Source organism: Sycon ciliatum, chromosome 10, assembly GCF_964019385.1.
Source record: "Sycon ciliatum chromosome 10, ocSycCili1.1, whole genome shotgun sequence".
Taxonomy (NCBI): domain Eukaryota; kingdom Metazoa; phylum Porifera; class Calcarea; order Leucosolenida; family Sycettidae; genus Sycon; species Sycon ciliatum.
The window spans coordinates 5,672,967-5,698,875 of NC_088652.1; the positions used below are offsets into that span (position 1 = coordinate 5,672,967).

Consider the following 25,909-nt stretch of genomic DNA (forward strand, 5'->3'; position numbering starts at 1 on the left):
CGTTCACTGATGAACGTAGCTGGAAAACCGTTCCGAACATTTCCTCCTTTTACTTTTGTACATTAACATTTTATCTCTCTAACATGTACTTTATAAGAAGAAATGAGGACCAAGGAACTACAAGTTACGCTGTAACGTCCATTAACATATCAATTAATCATTGGCTCTCCACCCGAGTGTAACATGTCGTTTAGTTTTGCATCCTGCATCAATACTGGGTACCTCACAGTCTGTCCTCTTGTTTGCAGTATTAAAGTTGCTATCTCCGAAACGCTTGTGCAAAGACGGCATAGATATACCAAACCTACACGAGGCGCCGAAACAACTGCTGCAATGCGTGTTGGAATGCAGTGCTTGTTTCAGTGTGACCGAAGGCTAATAATAATTTGTAAACAGACTGTATAGCGATAGCAAATGGAAATGATGCGTTCAAATAACTACTGGATTGAGTTTCGGTGAGTTGCCTATCAGCAATTGTTTTATGTGTAATGAAGCTGCGAGAGGCAGTATTTTTTCTACAGTATTATAAAGCATGAGAGTTTGAACAAAGCGACAAGGCATTTAGTCCAGAGCAGTGCAAACATGCTAATCCGATCACCAGTCCGAGCCTCAGTAGCATACAGAGAAAGCTCACCAAAAAAAAAGGTTACAACAAACTGCCAGGCCAAGTACCTGACATGTGTATGGCTAAGCTTCGGGAACAGATCGGTTTCTATCAATACAGAACAAAGAGAATCCTGTGCTGCTAAAACATGATCATCTGCAAGCATCATGTCACACACCCTGACAAAAGCTAGACCTATCTTCTGGTTAAGGCTGTGAACTGATAAACAAAACTAACAATAATGCAAAGTTTATATTCAATCAAAGTATGAACAATGCAAGGCTCCTAAACAGTGTTTTTGAATCGTATAACAACTCGCTTTGATATGCCATTCCAGAAAAACTTCATCTACACTGATACATGAATAGAGGTTTTCTCCAAAAAATGTTATACCGCTGCACGGGGTAGATTTACACGTCATTCAGTGATTGGGGCGTGGTGGTGGGGGGGGGGCAATAGTCGTTTGTTTATTTGTTTTTATACTTTATTTGAATTCGCTAATCCAAACGAGCACAAATGCTCAATTGCAAGGCAGCAAAGATGTCATTAGGTTACAGGGACGGATGGTTGGGGAGAAAATAAAGAGAAAAAAGAGAGTGGTGGTAGGGAGAGATTGAAACATGCAAGTGAGTTGATCACAGGTGGCAATGAACTAATGGTCCTGACTCGAAATCATGTCGAAAGCGGTGATACGTCAACCTTGCTTTCTGTCACGAACAACACCATGGTTGTCGGGGGCATCATAGGTGTGTTCTGCTTTGATTCCGTCAGCAGTGTTCTGCAACACATAGATCATAGAGTTGACATCATCAGGAGAAACAGAATCGCAATAGCAGCTCCTTTCTTTCTGTTTGAATGCGTGACTGCAGTAAGGGGCCTTCCTTAAATACCGATATTTATTTAGAAACGAAAACTAGTCGTTTCTCTTCACCCCACCTCCCCCTCACTGAGAAACGAACACATTCAAATTGTACATAGTTTCGATATCAATTTTTGGTCTTTGTTTGGACATGCTCATGCTTGCAAAATGTACATGGATATTTTTCCCCTAGTTTTCGTTTCTAATATATATATATATATATATATATATATATATATTAGAAACGACGCAATGCTCGCTACATTTTGTAGTTTGAGCACTCTGGCGCTAGAGCGACGAGCTACCTTAATGTCTGTGGTGCCTCCTTTGCACCATGGCTGGTAGCTCGGCCTATTTAGCTCGTAGCTGTACTGATGAGGCCTTTATGGCCGAAACAGCTTGCTGTCTACAGCATTGGGTATATATATATATATATAAATTTCCAATCAGGCCCGAACGTACCTACTAACCCACGCAAGAGGGCTCAACTGCTACAAGAGCAGGAGCGAAATACTCAATCTGCGGACAGCATGCTGTTTCGTTCTTTTTGAACTCATCAGCGCGGCACAGAGAAATGAGGCCGAATCTGATAGCAATGGAAATAAAAATTTCCAATCAGGCCCGAACGTACCTTGCCAGAGTGCTCAAACTGACAAGTCAGTGAGCTCTGCAAAACGCAAACAGCAAAGGCACTACCCCACGCAAGAGTGCTCAACTGCCACAAGAGCAGGAGCGAAATACTCAATCTGCGGACAGCATGCTGTTTCGTTCTTTTTGAACTCATCAGCAAATTTTTTTTATTTCCATTGCTATCAGGTTCGGCCTCATTTCTCTGTGCTGCCCTGATGAGTTCAAAAAGAACGAAACAGCATGCTGCAAACAGCAAAGGCACTACCCCACGCAAGAGTGCTCAACTGCTACAAGAGCAGGAGCGAAATACTCAATCTGCAGACAGAACTGTTTCGTCCTTTGTGGACTCGTCAGCGCGACACAGAGGGAATGAGGCCATATATTTACGGATGACCTCTAACAAGGTATCTACATAATGCATGAACTTAGAGCTTTGAGTTAAATAAGGTATGTGCGTAAGCTGCTTCACATTAAATACTACCATCATTGCATCGCACTAATGAATAAGGATTGTAGGAAGTCAAAACCACTATTGGTCCGTTCCCATGCCTTGATTCTACCGTTAAGAGAATCATGTTGAAGTGGTTGGACATGGGACAAGGCATCACGATGGCTAGCCCCGCCATTTCTTGGAAGGAATGTTCCCTGTATCAAGACCCCGTGGTCGGCCTCTTGACAATTGAATCACCAACAATAAAGATTTGACTAATGAATAGTACAATTCTCTTTCTCTCGTCGCTGCTCATAGTGGTATTTACAGGCAGCTTGTGTATCAGCTTAGTTATATAGTTTTGCATTATTTTTATTTTTTTCTGCTGTTCATTTGGGCTGCCTTTTGACTCACATGGTGCCCCTACGATCAGACTAGTTATGAGGTAATACATGCAGAAACCAGGCAGGCACAGTGGGTTGATCAAAGACCATGATTGAGGTACGAGAGGCACCTGGTTCAAGTCCTGCAATGGAGTGGGTTTTTTTCAGCCGTGCTGCACCCCACAGTCAACTGGGAACTTACGGCAAGGCACAAGGGGTACATAGATGCGGATAATGGGAACTTTCTCGGCACTTGTGCCAGTGGTTGTGGGACTTATCCACTAACCCCCATCGTTAGGCACTGCAGCTGTCGCTAGGGTTTATTATTATTAGACACAATCTCATAGCCTGGAAATATCGCCTCAGAGGCTACAGTCTGCGCCGAAAACTTCGCTTCTGTGATAACCGCTATGTCGACGTTATCGTTGAGCAGTGCTTGCTGCAGCTCTCCCAGCTTGTGGGTGAGGCCAAATGCGTCAGTCACCAGCCAGCTATATTATAATAACTGTAGTAAATGTCTGCTATGTCTGCAGGATCTGTTGCTGCGGTGCCGTCTGCAGCTGTCATTGATCGGATCGGCTACCGACTACAATTCTTACGGAGATGACGGTGAATTTGATGGAGACTAGGGCAATCATGGGAAGACAGGGTCGCATGAACCAACTGTACATACTGACGATGGAGGGTACGTGACAAACATTTCACTTCGTTACGCTTGCGCTTAAAGGCAATGAAGTTTTCATTGGTTTGATACTTCCTATTAATGACAAATCTCGCTTCAGTTTCACAGCGCACTTGAGGTCTGCAGTGATCCAGGGTCGGATGCATTCCGCATAGTAGGATGAGGCCTATTGTAGAGCCGGTCCGCGGAATAACTTTGTAAGGCAACAGATGACGACGGATTGCTGGCGGTAGTAAAGCATCAAACAGGACAATGGCATCATCAACATCGGAATGCCGATGAGGTAATGACCAGTCCGATCTAAACAAGTCTTCATTCACAACCTGACAGACACTTGTAGGCATTTGTTTATACCTGTACTGAGCCCGGGGATGGAGTGACGATTTAGCCGTCGCTTGTGGTGTCGAGCACGATGCATAGTTGAGCGTACAAACAACCTGCAGGTGATCAGATGTGCGAAGAGGTGCTGCATGATCAACTGAGCGGACATGTCGGTTTTTTTTGGTTACCATCAAGTCAAGACACGAGTTGGCACCCACTGATGGAGTGTATGTTGGGAAATTCATTAGTTGTTGGAGCCCAAACATGGAAAAAACTGTCTGTATGTTGGTACGTTGGTATGTTGGTACCGACTGTAGAGATGGAGTCAGAAGAGCACCAATCATTGTGTTTTGCATTAAAACCCTCCGTCAGCAAGAAGTCACACTCGTCATAGCAAAAGGACTGTATAGCGACGACCAGCATATCCGAGAAGAAGGACAATTGTCCCACCGTTTGGGAAGGGGGTAGATACATGCAACATACAAGAATATGGTTAGGGGCATTGAGACTTAACTTCCACCCAGGCAGATTCACAGGCCTGACGCTACAGGTCGGGTCTGTGTGATCATGTTGAAAAGCATCAGTCCTGACAAGCAGGGCGAGACCACCATATCCTCTAGTGAAAGAGTGTGCATTTCTGTTGTCGTGTGCTGGTCTGTCTCTTCTGAAACAGGCATAGCCTAGTACATGCACGAAAATAGATGGGCACAGCCAGGTCACCGTGAGGCAAACAATACTCGGCTTAGTGCTCTCCAGAACAATCGAAAGTTCAGTAAATTTATTGACGAGAGAGCGACAATTCACAATTTTCAGCGATAGGTCGGATTCTGATCTGAAAATGGGGTAGCACCCAAGTTGAAGGAAGACATAGACAACATGATTATGAAGAGGGATTATCACCACCACGTTCAGTCACGGTGGTACCGTAGGCGAAACGCAACTTACGGATGGTGTGGTCAATTGTTTCCGGGCAAAATCCTGTACTGATTATTTTGCCTTAACTAGCTTCAAATACTCCTCTGACCGCTGCTTGTCTATAAGTGAAGTCTTCCACGCCTTGTCTGGTGTCCTTCCGAGCGAGGCAAGCAAATCTCGGTTTGCTTCCGCATAGGCACTGCAGCCAATACAGTTCCTTTTCACCGTGCTTCCCGTTAGCGCGATACGCAATCGCAGCAGCCATTCGTTTTCGTCGAGCTCGTTCTTGACAAAGATGTATTCGAACAGGTCGAGATAATGCTCCAGTGGCTGCCTTCCGTCGTGTGCGGGACTTGCATTAAAGGCCTACGCCCACCGCTGTGACGGGTAGCTTCCACTGTACCTCCCATCAACCTCACACGCGCGGCGTCACCATTACCTTCATACACACTGGCGATGCGCTCGTTCATCTTCTTGAGCTCTCCGTTAAACTCTATTCCTAGCGCACCCTCTTGCCGTTTGGCACGGCGCTCTTCAAGCTCCTCGCACTGTTGGAGCCTCTTCTCCGTGTACTCCATCAGCATATCGCCTTCAAATCCATGCCGAATTCCGTTGTCGATAAAGCTCGCTTCCAAATTATGCAGTCCGTCTGCCATGCTCACTTCGATCCTGGCGTAGTCGCCACATATTCTAAATCCTTCTGATTCTCTTAAAGTGTCAGGGACGAACGACCATACGGCACGAGGTCAACTATTTACTCGTCAACGATATATTTCGCTTGACCGAGCAATAACTAACACTAAAACCACCATGTTCAGGTAGTTATAGCGTGAAAATGACAGTGCGTATGAGAAAGCATACACATACAACATACAACAACAGCGCACATAGCAAATCGCACATAGCGCATGTAGCGTATACCACGTCGTCAACTTCAGCGGTACAGCGCAGTCGAGATACAACTGCATTGAAACGAACACAATGTCACTCTTGAGAATTTGTGGTTTCATAACATCCCCAATACACTTCGATCCAAGAGTACATAACTCCCAAGAGTGTGTAACTCGATTATGGGTTTCTGGCGGCAGGTCGGTGGAGATCTCTTCCTCCAAACTGTCGTCAGGCACAATCTGCTGGTACTTTTGCTCACCTCACAAAGATTCACCTAGGATTCCCTGTACCAAGGCTATGCCTGTTTGGACTCCCTTGTCAAATACTTGTAATAAATACTAGTACTACTACTAGGTGTTGTCCCAACAGAATTTCAAGTTGACGTCATTTTAATGATGCAATGCGCACTTTACACGGATTATCAGAAGAATCCGGAACCTTTGGTGGACCAAAACCCATCTGATCCGGTGCAAATTATTACAAAGACAAATCTGTGATGCGTTGACACCCTTACAAATATTGTACATCACTAGTGCAAGTAGCATTGCATCATAAATAATATATAATAATGACTTCAACAACTTGAAATTTTGATAAGACAGCAGAGTATTTGGGAGTTGCACACTCTTGGGGAGTTATGTAATTTTGTTCGCTTACATACAAATTCCTGCAAGTTGCTTCACGTTATCATCTTTCAGTTGAAAGCCCTTTTTAATAAGTTAAATGGTATGGTACGGGAAACTTGCGGGATAGCGCCGGGCATGGCCGACGATGCAATAAACAATTACAAAAATAGAGCTGTGTGGACTCTGGCTAGCACCACACGCAATGTCTTTTGCATAGCTACGTTAAGAAGAACTATTTGCTACATTTAGATCCAACAGTATGTGATCTTATCATCAAGCAATGAACTCACTGATGGGGGATCTCCTGCAACATCATAGGTTGGGTTGCAGATTGTCGCATATGACGTATCCTCACGCTCTTCTTCATCCTGGGGGGGGGGGGGGAATAAACGAATGCAGGTTTCAAATCAAAGTAGCGTAGTTTGACTGATGTACACGATAGGGAGAATCCATGACGTAACACGAAAGGCTCGGCAATCATCTTCAATGGTCAACTGAAATACAAACTGTTGCAGAGAAAGAGAGAGATGGTGGGGGCGGGGGGGGGGGGAGGGGGGGGGTAACGATTGATATGATTGTAAAATCCTGCGTGGAACCCTTTCGAAACGCCATGACAATACAAAAAAATAGGTGGACAAATTCGATACTTCTGTATCTCTTTCGTTATCACTTACATATTATTCAGGAAACCTGATATTGCGAATATCTGCCAGAGACAAGTGTAGGGTGTAATTACTAAGGTTTAGGACCATGATTCTCAAGATGGGCCATACTCACAGCCCGACGCTGTGTGAGAAGCTACCGACCTTCCTATAGCGTTTGTATTGGGTAGTCACCTCAGTCAGAAAAGTTCAAAGTCGCAACACGCCTTTCTGTTCCTCATCGTTCATTCCCTAAACTTCATGAAGTAAATTTAAAAGGTAAACAAACGGACAAACGTTTTATTTCCTTCCCGGATGTAAGTCTAGATGGTCCCCGGCTTCGTAGATCATCAAGCGGGGGGGGGGGGGGTGAAAGGCAATAATTACGTATGGAATAAAAGGAAAGGCAGAGGCACATAAATGCCGTTTACTACATTTGACAAGACAAAAATCCACCAATATGGCCCCACACTGCGTTTATGCTTAGCCATTGCGTCGGTTTGCCACACCAGTTATTCTCTACTTCTGTAACTGACAAGGAATAGTCAATACCCACCTTGGGATCTTGGTTTCTTGTTAACTGCGAAGTTGGATTCATTTCGGATCGATCCAGAACCGCATACTTGATTTCAATGGTTTCAACATCAGTCGGTGACAAAAACCCGCCCAACACGTTCTCACAGCCAATCTTGGACTGGTCCAACAGATAAGGGCAAAGAAAAGCTAAGACAATAGCAAGGATATGAGTCGTAGAACAACCTAATGAAATGTAGTGAAATCAGAGTCTGTCTAGGGGAGGAGGGAAGGGCGAGGGGAAGGGGAGGTTGGAAGGGGAATGGAAAGAAAATCCTATATGCCAGAGTGGAGAGCGGTATACATAGATGCATGATAAATCCTTATTACTGTCAAATTAATATTGCTTTTTGACATATTTGGCGCCCTCGACCTGCACAGCCCATTTATGCTGGACGGCTGCACCCACACGTGCAGAAGTACTGTGATGAGATCAGAACTGGTTTATAGCGCATGTTCTGCACATTGAGTGCGATTTCAGTGAATGCAACCTTAGAGATATAAAACACTGCCTGAAATTGCTAAGCTAGAGACAGGTTCTAAACTACACCCCAAAAGACAAATACCGGATCAACGTCTGAAATTAACAGGCATCATTAGTTATGAAAGCTTCTTACCTCTGTCGCTGGTTCCTCGCTGTTGTCGCTGTGTTCCGCTCCCTTTGCGTCTGTGTCCAACTCTGCATGGTTCACGTCTCTTTTACGACTATTAGGCGTGGCATAGGTATACTCCAGTGCACTCGCTCCCGATGCCTGTGAAGAAGAATGAAAAGAGGCCATAATACTAGTAATATATTCCAGGTTACAATCGCATAAGGTTGCTGTTTATTCAAAGCGGGACAGTGCTGGAAGCCATCCACTCATGTATATGGGCATGAAATCACCAATAAAGTGAGACACTGTGCCATCATCCATGAGGGGCCTGCAAACCCCAGCCCATTTGTTCTCTGTTATCTTCTTAATCTTCTTTGTAGAATTGTGTGTTGCTTCCTACATGGGAGCTCGCAGTTTTCTTCCCGAGCTTGAATTCACACGTGGCGGACTCACGACTGCCATCCAGAGCATACGAAGTCCATCGAACCGCTCACTCAGCATACCTGCTAGAAAGCACCACTCGTGTTTCAGCTTGAGTGGGCTGATGAAGATTGTGGTGAAAGATTGTGCCAGAAGAGCACCACTAGTGCTATCCAGGCACAAACATCACCAGGGATACGAACTTACGCATATGCTCCGTTTCCAGCGCGGCAAACACCTCGTGAATACCAGATAGCAGCGCGAGTCAGTGTCGGTCATGGAGGTGCTGATCAACGTTGTTGCCTCCAAACCATCTAATTCGCAAGCCCGCACTCGGGAAAACAATATGAAGAAGAGATTGTTGCGACTTCGGCGATACTTGGGAAAATGTTTGTTGATCCTGCATCTGAGCTCGCGGTTTTCCTGCCGATTTGAATTGGAGGCAAGGAGGACTCCGAAACCAGTTTTCGTGCAATTCTGATTGAAGAGATGCTCGAAATCTGGTTAAGAAATTGTTCCGGGCGGTAATTGATGCTGGGCATGAGAAGGCCAAATTTTTAGATTTCATGAAGTAATTATAGAACCACATAAGTCGTCAAATGGCTTCCGTAGGATAGTATAGGAATGTTATTACAGAATGAATAGGGCGCACCCAGTACAAGCGCCATAAGCAACACTAATGAGCGCTGACAGTCATAATACAAATCAAAAATATCCTGTGACAATGAGTATATTATGAGATACATTCTCAGCCAGAAAGTAACTTTTGTAACAAGAAGGAGAGGATAACTGGGCCGGATTTACAGAACAATTCGGTGTCCAGTGTAAAAACCTTTTCTGTTTGTGGAAGTCTGGTTTGGTTGTAAACATGAAGATAGATTTCATAACACGCAAATGTCTTTGACTGCGTAAACCAGACACTGTTCTGAGTAAAGTTAACATTGACTCAGCTAACGAGGTTCGCCCCTGTTATGTATGTGTTCTTTATTTTACTTCGCAAAGTCGAACGGGATCGTTTCCCAATAATATGATAGCGAAGGGTGGTGGTGGTGGGGGGGGGGGGGGGGGTTAGCGAACATTGGTGACGATTTTTACCACCTCACCTTCGGCATTTATCGCCCTGCATCTGCCACCTTGGTAAAATCATGCACGGTGGTGGCCTGGAACAAGCAACACCTCTCTGACCTGGTTATGTTTCTCAACCCAGCCGCAAGCCGGTTATAGCACTGTTGTTTTTTTTCACAGAATGCACCTCCTCGTGATAGACTTTACAAAGAGAGGAGAAGAAGAAGACAAAAGAGAATAATGATCGAGACAACAAAGGAGAACGACAGACAATGTACTAGTAGGGGCTCTCAGGGAGCCTGTGCCCGTGATGCGGGACTAGCATGGGGTGTTACAGTGAGTCTGTAGTATGGGGTGTGCCAGCGAGTCTGTAGCCCGATACCAGCGGCTTTGTCGTAGGTGCTGATACACCTTGCCCTTGAACAACTGGAGGGACGACAGGCGTGGAGGAGACTGCAGCTCAGTTGGGGGCAAGTTGTTCTATTCGTCAATGATGCTGTAGGGGAAGCAGCATCACACGTATTCAGGAGAGGAAGACGGGAGGACGTTCTGTAGTTGAGACTCCTGGCGCACCGAGTGGTCGGACCGAGTTCGAGGACATGTTCGTGGAGGAAGCAGTGGGGGAACCAGCGACGTTAGTTGCGGTGGCCCTGCCAGACATATCAGCTTTTATATATAGCTGAGGGCGGCGACCAATTTCCTTGCTGCCAAACTCTGGAGGAGGACATCAGTGCCAAGAATGTGGAGGGCCGCACAGTTGCGCGAACTTCATCTTTTTTTCCATGAAAGAGACCAAGTATCTCCAATATCGGCAAGAAGGTGACGAACTAACAAGTCAGTTCCATTGTCTCGAAACTCGAACTCATGTACTGAGCCTGGTAGTGCTGTCACGGTGTATGTGTCTGCTGTTGATAACTATCTTGTGGAAAATAGTGATTGTCGTTGTAGTTACAATGATGATTGTGTGACGTGTGGTCTCCTTCTCTTAGAAAAGCAGCTATCTTTCACAATCCCTTAATTCTCGGTGAAATCAGATTCAAAGAGCATACTTCACACCCTAGATTCGCGCGGCCCCTGACGTCGATGAAATGCCACGATTATAGTGTGGATTTCAGGACTCTCACATGTAGAAGTGCAATGATGTTGTCAGATCTGGTGTAAGGCGCTGGTTGTGCACACATTGTGTCCGATTTCAATGTGCTCAACTGTAGAATGAGCACGGAAGAAAGCTGTCACCAACTGAGCGGAATTCCCGTTCAGTTATACGGACAAAAAAGAAAATTAATGCCAGATCCAAGTCTAAAACAAAAGAATTATCATCACTTCTCCTCCACAGGTCTTACCGCTGTCGCCTCTGTCTCCTTGTCGTGGCTGTGTTCTGTTCCTGTCATGTCAGTGTCTGCTTCTGCAGGTTTCTCGTCTCTAATACGAGAACCAACTGCAGCGTAGGAATACTCCTGTGAAACAGCCTGAACAGAAGATTGCAAAATTAGAGGCCCCATTCGCCAAGCTGGACCCACGCTAAAATACTCGTCATTCAACATTTGAAGCTGTTGAAAGCCATCTCCTCGTGCAAAATGGGCTTGAACTGACCAGTAAAACGAGATACTAGTTTTGAAATGCGTTCATTATGTGCTTGAGAGTCAGCAATCTACTCATTTTTCTGTATGTAATCTCGCTAATTCATTCTCTCCTCTTCATGTCAATCCTTCATTCAAGGCTATGTTTAATGGAGATTACACTTGAATAAATGTCTTAAATATAATTATACTTTCCAAAAATTATTTTTGTTCCTACTTCTCCGTACCTGTTCATCGTGATCTTGCGGCCTGTGGGCTTCTCCTTCATCATTGCGTTGAACATCCTCGTACTGGTTAAGTTCAATTGGATCAGCTTCCTGTGCGGGAAGGGTACGAAACCGCTAGAGTATATTCTGGTGAGAGTTAACACTTTACTTGTGTTTCTGTAGAATATTATGTCGCTAGGCTACCTAGGGCTCCACAGATTCCCCTTCATGCGATATAAGGAGGTCGAAAGGTTTCTCAAGAACTAACTACTTGGAGGAGGCATTGTCGAAAAACTGAAATGTGATCAAGAACGCAGTCGTCCACACAATCGCGGGGTACGAAGCTATGTTGCGACGCAGAGTTTCAAATGGATCAGGTCACTTGACTCAGGGGTGCATCGCAGCTTCCTTTGGCGCTTTCTTGGCCAGTAAAGAGTTACCTATACTCTACCTAAGTAATTCTAAACTGTTCGATGGTTTTTCTCCGAAATACAAAGGAGGTCGTGGTTGGCCAGCATTTTTCGCTTTTGCGACAGTGCTAGTTTTTCAAAAATCATTTAACTTTGAGGTGCACAGTCAAGGAGAAGACGTAAGAAAAGACAACGCCATAGAGAAGATGCTACCGCTACATTGCTCGCAAGGCGTACGTGGATTTTCTTGTGCATAGTACTCAATAGGCGATACTGTGTGATATTTAGACCAAAACAGATTAATGAGGACAGATAAGGTGCATAATGTCAACGTGTTTCTCGCTGCACTCACCTGTGGCCTCTCTTCTGGAACTGATGATTAGAAGGAGAGCGGAACACACAAGAAAACATCGCATGTAATGGTAAATTCCCTGTCGAGATTGATAATTGATATTCGACATTGACTTGTGAATATATGTAGGACTCAGTATAGAGTCCATGCACTATATGATGTTCAGCACCCTATATAGAGTCCATTGGTCCAAAATCCACTATACAGAGTCCAGGAGTCCACTCAGTTTTGATCAGCTTCATCCTGCCGCGCAATCCCCGGGAGTACACTTTTTCTACAAGTCCCCGAAAGGCCCGATTCACGGTCCAGGAGTCCAGTTTATCCAGTCACGCCGTCCTGTACTGTGTGTTGTGCCCGAAAGAGAACAAACACCTTTTCAGTTTTGCTTGCCTCGTGGCAGCGCATTCCTTTCTTCACTTCAGCCATGGCTGTCAGTTCTGCTGTGCCGTTGCTGACAGTAATCTGTCTCGAGGTAACCAAGGAGGATAAGGAGACGTTCAAAATCAAATCTGGAAAGCGTATTGTGGTTCTCTGAAGACGTTTCATCAGTGCGCGGGATGAAAGCAGAAATTGCAGAACGAGAAAAGTTCAGCACAGTTCAAATCTGACGAGTCAGGTACACTGACACTCTCTTTCGTTCGACGCCACAAAGATCCCCTGTTTGGCTGGCCATTGCTGCCAGTTGAAGACGTTTGAACGGTTTCATCAGAGCGAGGGATGAAAGCAGAAAGCGGAGAACGAGAAAAGTCCAGCACAGTTCCAATCTGACGACGGTCAGATACACTGACACTCTCTTTCGTTCGACGCCACAAGGATACCCTGTTCGACTGGACAAGAGCTGCCTGTACCACCGTGTCAAAAGGCTGTCCAACTACATGGCAGGACGATGACTGAGGTAAGGAAGCTTTTACTCGTTTCGATTGGTCTGCTGTTCTGTCGTTATGCTTGGATTTGTTTCCATTTTCAAGGAGCGTATCGCGTTTGTTTGATGTTGCTTGGATGAATGCCGCCTAAAAGTAATCAACCACTTCGTAATAATCCTCAAGGACTGCAAGGACTTTGCATCAATCGTATGCGATCGTCAGCTATCATCAATTATTATTTTATTTCATGAGAAATGTATTTTTATCCCTGTGATAATTATGTAAACTCCACGACACTCTTCCTCTACCAGGCTCTAGTATGATGTCAAATACAATGGGATCCAACTACGCAGTGCCAGTGTACTAGTAGTAGTAGTAGTAGTAGTAGTAGTAGTAGTAGTAGTAGTAGTAGTAGTAATAGTATGAAGTTGAAGACACCACTGCAGCTGTACTTATGGTTGATAAATATGGTGGTAAAGACACACTTGGCAATATGGCGGTAAACACACGCCTGCCCACACACGCTCTCTAGGCTGCAAAGTTCTGGCACAGAGCTCTCCTTCGCACCACCACCACCATCAGTTCGCGCCTGGCGCCTGGTCGATGCACGGCTGGCGGTATCCGGCATAGCAGGCTGGTGCATCAAGTAGCGCATGGCACATAGATGATGACACAGCAACGACATAGCTCGATTGCAACGTACGTTTCGTCCCCGCTGGACTCATTTTTACCACCATATTTATCAACCATAAGTACAGCTGCAGTGGTGTCTTCAACTTCATTTTCCCGAGTCAAGCTCCGTATGAAGACATCCAAGAAGAAGATTGCCTGATGAGTCCAGCGGGGACGAAACGTACGTCGCAATCGAGCTATGTCGTTGCTGTGTCATCATCTATGTGCCATGCGCTACTTGATGCACCAGCCTGCTATGCCGGATACCGCCAGCCATGCATCGACCAGGCGCCAGGCGCGAACTGATGGTGGTGGTGGTGGTGCGAAGGAGAGCTCTGCGCCAGAACTTTGCAGCCTAGAGAGCGTGTGTGGGCAGGCGTGTGTTTACCGCCATATTGCCAGGTGTGTCTTTACCACCATATTTATCAACCATAAGTACAGCTGCAGTGGTGTCTTCAACTTCATTCTCCCGAGTCAAGCTCCGTATGAAGACATCCAAGAAGAAGATTGCCTGATGAGTCCAGCGGGGACGAAACGTACGTCGCAATCGAGCTATGTCGTTGCTGTGTCATCATCTATGTGCCATGCGCTACTTGATGCACCAGCCTGCTATGCCGGATACCGCCAGCCATGCATCGACCAGGCGCCAGGCGCGAACTGATGGTGGTGGTGGTGCGAAGGAGAGCTCTGTGCCAGAACTTTGCAGCCTAGAGAGCGTGTGTGGGCAGGCGTGTGTTTACCGCCATATTGCCAGGTGTGTCTTTACCACCATATTGATCAACCATAAGTACAGCTGCAGTGGTGTCTTCAACTTCATTCTCCCGAGTCAAGCTCCGTATGAAGGCATCCAAGAAGAAGATTGCCTGATGAGTCCAGCGGGGACTAAACGTACGTCGCAATCGAGCTATGTCGTGTCTGTGTCATCATCTATGTGCCATGCGCTACTTGATGCACCAGCCTGCTATGCCGGATACCGCCAGCCATGCATCGACCAGGCGCCAGGCGCGAACTGATGGTGGTGGTGGTGCGAAGGAGAGCTCTGTGCCAGAACTTTGCAGCCTAGAGAGCGTGTGTGGGCAGGCGTGTGTTTACCGCCATATTGCCAGGTGTGTCTTTACCACCATATTTATCAACCAGTAGTAGTAGTAGTAGTAGTAGTAGGAGGAGGATTTCTTGTATGCCGATGACAAGAAAAAGCTTTTCAAGCTAATACATGTACTCGTATTCCATGAAGTAACCGTTTTGATGTAACAAACATGACATTGTGTCAGTGAAACTGCCTCGTGACAACAAATCATTGCATTTACATCTTGGGGAAGACTGACTGACTGCAACGCTGTACAGATTGTTCAAATCATCTCCTTTCAATTTAGTTAGAGTGAAGTGAAACACTGTGTACACTACATGTATGGTGGTGTGTCTGTGCGTCTTGAGTGTGCACAAACGACCTTATTCCTCGTATTACTAATAGATTATTGTCCCCACCGTCACCTGTTCACAGGTCTTTGAGTGGATGGATTTTCATTGAGCATCACATTTGTTGAGAACTTGGTAGTTGTGTGCTCCCATGCATCATTACGGTAATAAGCGTATCCTTGTGCTATCTCTTTGTTGCAGGTGTGCTGATCTTCAGAAGCTTGCGGAACTGAGTGCTGCTGAACATTTGCATGGCCATGAGCAATGGTGAAGCTTGCTATTGCACTCTCAGCCTGTGCTAGTATTATGCTGACCACTGCACTATGTTACTCTCTTACACTACTACATGTATGTAAACGTGTGTGCATCCGCCCACGTATGCATTCGTTTCGTATACTTATTTGTTATCCCTCTTGACCTTACGTGTAAATAGGTGGACGTTTGCATGGCTGTTGGAGTTGCGTGTGTATTGTGTCTCTACTCTTTTCTTGGTGTTTTCTTGGCGTTGTATAAGTCTGTGTGTGTGTGTGTGTGTGCGCGCGCACAATAATTTGAAAACAAATGGCTTGGCTCTCCATTATTCTCTTTCAATTCTTGGTCTTTTTTCTAGATATTTTCTTGGCGTTGTGTGCATGTGTGTGTGTGCGTGCACAATACTTTGGCAACACTACATAATTGAGATATTGTAATTTGCAGCGTCTGCGAAGAGACCACTTGATTTGAGGATTGTGTTTGTAGGGTTTTTCATGTAATGAAGTGGCTGCAGTGGTGCCTCAATACTTATTTTTTATCTTGAGAAGTGAATGATGTAAAGGATTAAAGGGAGAGGCCGTTTTCTGGTTAATATTCGCTGCTTACAGCAGATCCTATGTCTAATTTCGAACTCTGGATAGGGGATGCCTAATTGGCTGGACTTTATACAGGGAGTGTTGTCCACATAAGGACTCTTTATAGTTGATTTCAAAGTTTGGACTCCGTACAGTTGATTTTGGACTAATGGACTCTATATAGGGGTGAAGCCAATTGGCTGGACTCTATACAGGGAGTGATGTCCATCTAAACTTTGAGCTCACAGTTGATTCCAAGTTTGGACTCTGTACAGTGGATTTTGGACCAATGGACTCTATAATAGGGGTTGGACATCATATAGGGGCTGGACGCTCTACTGAGTCCAACATATATACCCAGCATTTCATGTAGCGTTAAAGCACAGAATTCACATTACTTCGAAAATCATTCCCTCGGCGAAATTCATGCTGCTAACATGACCACATTGGTTGACGTTTAGAAGAGCGGAGAGGGAGAGAGATCGGGAGACATACCGAGAGACGAACAGGCAGGGAAAGAGAAAGAGGTTTAGAGGGACAAAGAGACCGACAGAGAGAAATGGTAAGTGACAGATGAAGAGCGAAAGAGAAGGGAAGACGGACAGAAAGAGGTATAGACTGAAAGAGCAAAAGGTCAGAAAACTTCTGAGAGGCAGACGAAGGCATAGAAATAAGGAAACAAAGATAGAGAGCTGCATTTTTATCTCCATACGATCCCCATTAAAATTAATATAATGTTATGCAAACGGTGAGGGGACAATAATTTGATAACCGCAATCAATAAAATTAGCTAGACCCACATTTGTGTACTTTATTCATGCAATGGTAAACCAGTGGAGACGATGTACACCATTTCTTCTTATTTTCATCGTTTTATTGCACATCGACTATACTGTTTTTACATTGCATGAATATCGTACACAAATGTCGGTTCATGTTGAGTGACCTCCAACATTACACTGCGCTCCTTAGCGGACTAGACGCTCCTGCACACAACCATCACCATTGCGAGGACACTTCCGTACATGATATTGATAAACTCCTTCAGACAGCTGTTTCGCTAATACATAGCTCATCAGTGATGTTGATTGAGTAAAGTGTAGACCAAACTGCTATTATAAAAGGTTTCCACATACAAAACTGGCATAACTGAGGTGATAACGCGCGAAAGTGTGAAGTTTTGTTGACGCGCATGGGACATGCATGCAGCGTTAGAAATTCGGCACGGAAAATCAATCATTATGACTATCAATGCAGAAACAACGTGCCAGAATCAGTTTACTGCGTAGCTAGTGAGAGTCTGTGTATGGCTCTTGTCCGAGCGCCATGAAGGCCGGCAAACACACCACACGACTCGCCCACGTCGACAGCCACAGCAGCCCCTGAAGCACTGTACTGGTCGCCCGTCGCGCCAAAACGCTTGGCACTCATTAGTATTCATGCCACCAATGTTGTCCACAAGCTGCCTTGTTATCTGCCCATCACCCAATGCCGCTGACACGCTGTGAGGCCCCGCGGCATTCGCCCAGTATATCGTCGTCAGATGTGTGTGGACAGTACAATAACGCTGGTAGAAAAAAACAGTTGGTCGTATGGTATTGCGTCCTGCGGAATGTCCCTTGACTCGTCTTGTCCCTCTTATTGCTCTGACGCGAGGGGCGTTTGCCGGCCTCCACGGCACTCGGACAAGTGCGATACTCAGACTCTCACTAGCTACGCAGTACACTGATTCTGGCACGTTATTTCTGGACTGATAGTCATAGTGATTGATTTTCCGCGCCGAATTTCTAACGCTGCATGCATGTCCCATGCGCGTCAACAGTGCTTCACACTTTCCCGCGTTATCACCTAAGCTATGCCAGTTTTGTATGTGGGAACCTTATAATTATAATATCAGTTTGGTCTATATTGAAATCAATCAACATCTACCTTCACGGATGAGCTATGTTTTAGCGAAACAGCTGTCTGAAGCAGTTTATCAATATCGTCTAAGGAAGTGTCCTCGGAATGTTGATGGCTGTGTGCAGGAGGGTCTAGTCAGCTAACGAGTGCAGTGTAATGGTGGAGGTGGCTCAACACATTTTCTTCAATGGCCAAGAACTCTGTGGCACCCTGTAATAAATGTTGGTTCAGCTAATTGTAATGATTGCCTTTATCATAATATTATGCTTTAGGATCTCTTAGGGCAGGAATCCTTCACTTAACAAAAGCTTTTCTAGCTTCAGTGAAGGGGGCATTGCAGGATTTAGCGCTGTTTATACTGAGCAAAAGAATCGACCGTGCATTGAACACAAAGGCTTCAAGACAGGGAGGACAGTGGATTGTGTACCTGTAAAATCTTTCGATGAGAACCAGCAAGAAATCCTTTTTCGGTTGGCCGCCATGGCTACAGCCAGGATTACAGTTAGGACTCCTGCCACAGCTAGGCCGACGAATCCTCCAACACTGATCCTGCTGGTGCTTGCTTCATTGCCCGAGGTTGGGGGTGTTGTTGAAGATGGCACTATAAAATTGGCAGATAACAATATTGACAAGTTCAGATGTATATATAGTGACAAATGTAGAGACCAAAAACGATATTCGTTTTTCTGTGTAACGAAAAATAGATTGTGTCTGTTGTTTTCATTTTTTGTGCGTTTGCACTGCCCTTGCTAAGGCCACACATACCTTGTGAAGAAAGAAAGCGTTGATTGCTGACAACATGTAGCTAAACACTTGGCAATTCTCATAATCTGTTTTGCTAAGTCATCCATATTCTATTTTACGCATAACCTTGACACAGAGGTTATCATGTCTGGCAACACTTTCAAAGTTAGTGTAGGTAGCTTTCCAAAATTTCATAAGTGATATTTTTTAAATGCTCTGACCTCCAAAGTGCCGGTTATAAGGATTTTCTTGCAACTTTGTTCAAACCGGGTTGCTGTGTTATTCACTATTGTACTAGACTTGGAAAGTAAGGGTTTGAAAGGCTTATTCGAAACCATATCGCTTCCGTGCTTCGTGTGATGACCTTCTAAGTGCTAGCCACATCCAAAGCCACGTGCAATGCTTAAAACAAAATTCATCCTCACCTGTGGGCAACGTGGTAATGCGAGTGGAGCTGGACTGGTCACTGTCTCCATAAGCATTGCTAACATAGGCGGTGACATTATAGCTCATGTTGGGTTTTAGGCCAGGTAAGGTGACATTTTTCGAGGCGCTGCATACTGGTACCAATGGCATATTCCCGGACAGATCATTAGCAGGTATTCCGTGCACACAATACTGGCGTATGGGAAGGTTGCCTTCTTCTATTTGACCTAGAAACACCGTGATAGTAGTACTTGAGATGACGGGGTTGAGAGGCGGATTTGGTGCTGATATAAAACACATCCACATCACGTGTAATGACTAAGGAAATTGTTTTGTTTAGAAGAAAATTAAACAAAGGATTATTATCATTCATATTCTTCTTATTCTTCGTTAGTTTGAGGGAAAGACACATTATCACCCACACGCACATCAAGCAAGTGGAAGTTGGGGTTGCCGAGCTGCTGCGGCTGGATCATATCAAGTGTTTTGTAACAGAATTTGTAATTTGCGAATTGTTTGCAACAATGCATTTTATGCCAGGCGACCCCGCAAAGCGGGGTTGTAGAAAATTCTGTTACAATGCTGGTAGATGGCAGGCAGTGCAAGAGATTAAGGCCAATGATCCTAACTAATTCTGCTGTGCCCTTGTGGGGCACGGCTGTGCGCAGGTAGTCAAATGACTGCTGGGACCGGACGGTCCTGCTGTATGCTGGGGCCGATTGGCCCGGCTGCTGGACACAATGTGTCTATGCTGGGACCAGCTGGTCCTGCTGGGACCATGTGGTCCTGCTGCTGGGCAGCGCGTGCCGCCAGTGCTTGAAAGCTCATGCAGAGAATTGTTCCAAAATGCATTCAGCTGAGGGGCTTTGCTTGCTTCCCCCTTTCTGGAGGCGCTAGAACTTATAAGTGGGTTGTGGTGGGCGGGAGAAAATTCGCACAACACTGCTGATATTGCAAGCCAAAGTGCTCAAACAAATTTGTTTGCATACAAAGGTCTCGCTGCTGTTTGTTGCCAGCAAGGCTGCGAGTCCCACGCTTGCGCATGTGCCCTTTTCCCCACGCTTGGGGACGATGACAGCCGGCGTTGCGGACTGCCTGCGAGGCGCTGGCCGCGAGTGCTTCTGTGACGTGATAACTTTGGTTTGCCCGTTGCAAACCTACATTTATCACCCACACGCACATCAAGCAAGTGGAAGTTGGGGTTGCCGAGCTGCTGCGGCTTGATCATATCAAGTGTTTTGTAACAGAATTTGTAATTTGCGAATTGTTTGCAACAATGCATTTTATGCCAGGCGACCCCGCAAAGCGGGGTTGTAGAAAATTCTGTTACAATGCTGGTAGATGGCAGGCAGTGCAAGAGATTAAGGCCAATGATCCTAACTAATTCTGCTGTGCCCTTGTGGGGCACGGCTGTGCGCAGGTAGTCAAATGACTGCTGGGACCGGACGGTCCTGCTGTATGCTGGGGCCGATTGGCCCGGCTGCTGGACACAATGTGTCTATGCTGGGACCAGCTGGTCCTGCTGGGACCATGTGGGCCTGCTGCTGGGCAGCGCGTGCCGCCAGTGCTTGAAAGCTCATGCAGAGAATTGTTCCAAAATGCATTCAGCTGAGGGGCTTTGCTTGCTTCCCCAAGAAGAGTCAGTGGTTAGTGGCAACCCCGCATATACACACTGCTCTTAGCCATATTTCTTTTCGTGCTTTCTTTCCGCGGTTGAGCAAACGCTGCGCTACATGCGTGCAGATAAGCTAAGCAGTGACAGTGCGCACCGCAATGCGTTAACGAGTTTGAGTATGTGGTCCAGGCAGGCACAGAGATCCATAATAGGGCAAGCTGCTGAGAGGTCATATTCTTACATAAGGGGATGCAGAGTGCTTAGAGTGTTTAGGGCAGGGTTGATACAAAACAGTGCCCAGCAGCACGCGCATGCACGCATGGCAGCATAGCCGGCTCATTGCTGGCCTAGAGGCAGGCCAGCCGGCACACGGAGGTACGTTTTGTACGTGTCACTAGCCCAGCGGCCAGCCTTCTGGAGCTGCCAAGCTGAGGCATTCCTTCCGGCCATTGCAGTAGCCCCGCCGATCCTGAGGGAGTGACTGCTAACACCCGGACCTAGGGCTCTCGCCATCCAGTAGTTCACATCTTTGGCTGGGAGATATTGCCCACTTCGGAATATGAACAGCGGTGACGTCGTTGGCGTTGCGTGGCGGATAGCGAGGTACTTGCGCATTGCTTCGACGGGGCAGAGCTGGCTGCCGGACCATGGCTGCAAGATGACTTGACCTCCGGTGCCGCATTGGGAGGTCTTTGTTATCCCGAGTCGTATGCTGATCTGAGTCCCAGTGAGTGAGACTTGACCCCGGGTCAGAGTGCGGCCATTCGAAGCGGAGCGGGGAGAGGCGGCAGTATACTCGCTCACTCTGAGCAATCCCGCAAAGGCTGTCATGAAGGCGGCCCAGAGCATGCACCTGTCCGATTCGCAGTAGTGGGAGCGCTGTATCACGACCAAGAGCTGCTGCAGGTCTGATTGGGTGATGGCCCGGCGTTGACACTGTGTCGGTGCTGCTTTGTGGGGGTTTGCCATTGCTGACGCTCCGCTCCCTTCAGGGCTGCTGTAACTCGATCGTGCCGAGTTATGTGTGACGGCCCACCATGGCAGAGGAGGTAATACCTCACGGCGGACACATATACTCGGATGGTTGCGCAAGATCTGCGGCCGGATACGCAGTGGGCGATGAATGCCAACAAGTCATTTACCGACGGCCTACTTGGCTGGCATCCCAGTTGTGTACACAGCTTCAGATACGCCCTAGTCCCTGGCAGGTATGTGCGGGCAGAACTTGGGGCTACTGAGTCCCTAATTAGGTCGCCGGCCTTGATCAGTAGCGTCTGACGGAGATGTGCGCTATTGGCGTGGGCTGTTTGTTGGCGCTGGGTACTAGCGTCCGGAAGCGGTCCATCTGCAAGCGGGACAGAGAATCGGCAGCATTGTTGTCAGTGCCAGCAATGTGCTTGATCAGGATAACAATGTTGTAATCGGCGCACAGTTTCAGCATGTGTCTTATCAGCACCATCACTTCCTTGTTTTTGCATGTGCCAGTTTGCCACACCGTGCCCACGGCCTCGTTGTCACAGTGGAACAGGATCTTACGTTGCGCCCATTGTTCTCCCCATAAAGAGAGCGCAATGGCAATTGGGTAGAGTTCCCGCCAGATAATGCTGCAAAATGGGCCGTCTGACTGGTCTGCTGACCATGTGCCGTAGAACCAGGCTGCGTTGTAGAGCCCGCCGAAACCGACGCCAGACGCGTCGGTGAAGAGCTGAAGGCTGGGGGACTTGGACCAACTGATGTCTCTAAACAGGGCAATGCCGTTCCATGCTGGAAGGATTGATGCCCACCATTGCAAATCGGCCCTGGCTTCCGAACCGAGACTGATGATGTCGCCCAGGCGCGCGGCGGAGCAACTTACGTCGATAAGCCGCCGAATGAAGGTGCGACCGGCGGCCACAACCTTGGCAGCAAAGGAGAGATGGCCAATTAGTGAGAGAAGCTCGCGTTTCGTGCAGGACTCGCGTTGCTGAAAGGAATTGATCAGTGCCTTGAGCTCGGAGAGTTTGTCTTCAGGTAGACGCATTTCAAGCTTCACGGAGTCCACCAGGATGCCGAGCACAGAAAGACAGGTAGTGGGCCATACCACCTTGTCGGCACCCGTAGCTGTTGGTATCCCTAGCCTGTCGAACACCTGCAGAATGCTGGCCATTTGGTGATGTGCTGTAGAGTCTTGGAGCGCAGATGAAGGTGGTGCAACATTGACATAGTCGTCAAGGTAATGCTCCAGGCATGTAAGCTGGTAGTTGGTGCGGAGAATCCATGCAACTGCCTCTGCCAGCATGTTAAACAGATAGGGGGATGACCGCAGGCCAAATGGGAGGACCTTGTCGACATAGAACTGACCCTTCCACTGCATGCCTAATAGGTGCCAATCAGACGGGTGGACCGGACAGAGACGAAATGCATGCTTGATATCGACTTTGGACATCAGGGCTCCTTTGCCATGCTGCAGAACATGTTGCACAATGGTGTCTACTGTGATGTACTGCATAGGGAAGACATCCTTGTCAATGCCATCGTTAACGCTCGACCCTTCCGGGGCTGATAGATGCATGATTAAGCGATGCCCACCTGATTTTTTCGGCACAACACCCAGGCCTGACGTGCGGAAGTGTTCACATGGTGGGGATGAAAACGGCCCTGCTGTGTGCCCGGACATGCACTCTTCTCGCAGGTGAGCATCCACAACGTCAGGATAGTCATAAGCTGATCTAAGGTTCTTGCTAAATGTAGAATGCTTAACGCCCTTAAAGCCAATTTTGCAGCCAAAACGCAAATGATCAATGACAGCAGAAGAAAATGAGCGATCGGGGTGTGCATCAAGCTCCTCGCTAAGGATATCTACATTAATAGGGGTAAAGATTTGGTGAGAAGATAGTGGCAGAGAACAGTGCTTACAGAGCTCGCTGGTGGCTGCGGCGGTCAGTCAGGATGATGCGGTGGTCTTCTTGCATGCACTAGCGGGGTGGGACCCAGCGCAGGTCAGGCATTCATGGCGAAAGCGGCAGGAAGAGACATCGCAGTGCCCTGCATTAAACTTTTTGCAGACCGGGAAACGTGTGTGCCCACTGGCAAACTTAGCAGGCGGACCTTGTGCCGCGCACGCGGAAGCATGGTGACCTGGTTTCTTGCACTTGGTGCAAATGGTCACGGCCTGGCCCGTCAAACAGACGGCATAAAGGTCTGGGTGGACGATGTCTAACCGGCGCGACGCATCATTGGCCGCAGCGCGTCGGACGCGAACGTCGTACTCCATCACCGCTTGAAAACGGAATTTGGTGCTGGCCTCCAGAATGTGATGCTGGTATACCAGCAGTTCGTTCAGGCAGTCTGTGCGTTGCATGCCTACAATAATGGACAACACTGTCCACGCTTCGGCCCAGGCCACTATCGACTCGATTCTACGCTTTTTCTGCCCGGCTTGGGCTAGCACAACTGACCCATCCGAGTCGTCCTCAAGCCTGAAACGCTTGGCTGAGGGTTCAGCGGGCTCTGCTGAGGGGCGCAGGAGGAGTGCTAAATCGATGAACTCCCCTCGCAGCACTTTCTCCACCACTCTCTCGTTCACATGTGCAATACAAGGGGGACGGGCACGGGCTGTGTGGGCATGTGGTGGTGGTGCGTGTACAGAGACGTCAAAGTCAGGCCTACCTGCCAGGTCTTGAGCACGGGCGGCCTCAGCATCCGGCTCACCAGAGTCGTCTCCGGAAATGGCCTCTCGAATGGAGGAGCGAATTAGCTCGCGGATCTCCTGCTGCTGCTGGTTGGAGAACGAACTCATGGTAGGCTACAAAAGGTACAAGTCGACACTGAGGGGCGCAGAAAATTCGCAGAACACTGCTGAAGAAAATTCGCACAACACTGCTGATATTGCAAGCCAAAGTGCTCAAACAAATTTGTTTGCATACAAAGGTCTCGCTGCTGTTTGTTGCCAGCAAGGCTGGGAGTCCCACGCTTGCGCATGTGCCCTTTTCCCCACGCTTGGGGACGATGACAGCCGGCGTTGCGGACTGCCTGCGAGGCGCTGGCCGCGAGTGCTTCTGTGACGTGATAACTTTGGTTTGCCCGTTGCAAACCTACATAATTATTCTTATTATTATTATTTTAGCACTGCCGCGTTCAAGTCTGTGGATCAATTAGGTCCACTCACAGTTTCTCTAGTACCGTATAGATTCAAGTAAGGTGATAATGATGTTGAGCTACGTGATAATGGAATAGTTTCCAAGTATACACCCGGTGTGACAAAGGAAAAGACTGCATGCAAGGCAGTGACTAAGGATCATGCACGTGAAAATAACACTGAAAAGAAACTATTGTGAAAAGAAGAAGGACAAAATGTTACGAGTTATGACTAACTGTCCCCCAACTCGTAAAATTGTGTCCTTCTTCTTTTCACAATAATTTAATTAGCTCCACATCCGAGTTAAAAAAAGAAACTATAATCGTATAATAGCTATGAAAAGTATGAATGCCGCAGACATCACCATGCAACATGATAATTTGTTCAAGGTTTGGTTTTGTTTGTTTCCAAAATCGATTTTCACGCTCCGATCATCAGTGGAAATACGGGCCTAAAGAGATCAAGGGAAAAACAAAGGTTAAAAATCCAAAGAAGTGTGACACATGACGGGTAACTTGTGGTAAGTATTCCAAAAAGTGAGAACTAAAATAAAGAGTAAGTGTGACAAACGGGCATGAACAGTGCAGAAACCTTTTAACCTTTGTTTTTCCATTGATCTCTTTAGTTCCGTATTTCCACTGATGATCGGAGCGTGAAAATCGATTTTGGAAACACACAAAACCAAACCTTGAACAAATTGTCATGTTGCGTGGTGATGTCTGCGGCATTCATACTTTTCATAGGTATTATTAAACTTTTCACTCACAAAACGACTGTTCAGTACATGGGGTAGTGGTCTACCAGAGCAATCACACTCACCACCGTGGTGGTTTTCCAGAAATGAGTAGAAGCAAAAAAACCACACTCGCAGCCACATAATAGATAAATAGCCGAAAAATATCTAAATCCATCAAAGAACCGCCAGCAAGCGGGAGAAAAAGCCGTGAAATCCAGTGAACAGCATGGCCAGTGGTGACCATGGGTGACTGGGCAGCAGGGGAGCGCCTGAAAAACAATGACTCCCTACATTCCTAGCCGTGACTGCTCAACCGAGATAGAGGAAAAACACGCCTTTTGGCCAAAAAACCTTTCTATTTCATTAATTCCTGCCCCACTGCCAGTCGGACCCAAGAATAGATATAGCAA

The 25,909-nt window shown here is 46.8% G+C and overlaps 1 protein-coding gene across 1 annotated transcript in view; it reads right to left on the reverse strand.

Moving 5' to 3' along the window:
- Nucleotides 1-320: 320 nt before the first annotated feature.
- Nucleotides 321-25,909, reverse strand: part of LOC135825718 (uncharacterized) — a 28,322-nt gene continuing 2,733 nt past the window's right edge. Inside the window, exons 3-11 of the mRNA XM_065338339.1 lie at nt 19,031-19,315; nt 18,289-18,462; nt 12,182-12,201; nt 11,441-11,530; nt 10,977-11,102; nt 8,173-8,307; nt 7,539-7,676; nt 6,632-6,709; nt 321-1,382 (exon numbers count right to left, since the gene is read on the reverse strand). Of these exons, the coding sequence (XP_065194411.1) occupies nt 1,299-1,382; nt 6,632-6,709; nt 7,539-7,676; nt 8,173-8,307; nt 10,977-11,102; nt 11,441-11,530; nt 12,182-12,201; nt 18,289-18,462; nt 19,031-19,315 (1,130 nt within the window). The 3' untranslated portion in view covers nt 321-1,298. The remainder of the gene's footprint in view (nt 1,383-6,631; nt 6,710-7,538; nt 7,677-8,172; nt 8,308-10,976; nt 11,103-11,440; nt 11,531-12,181; nt 12,202-18,288; nt 18,463-19,030; nt 19,316-25,909) is intronic.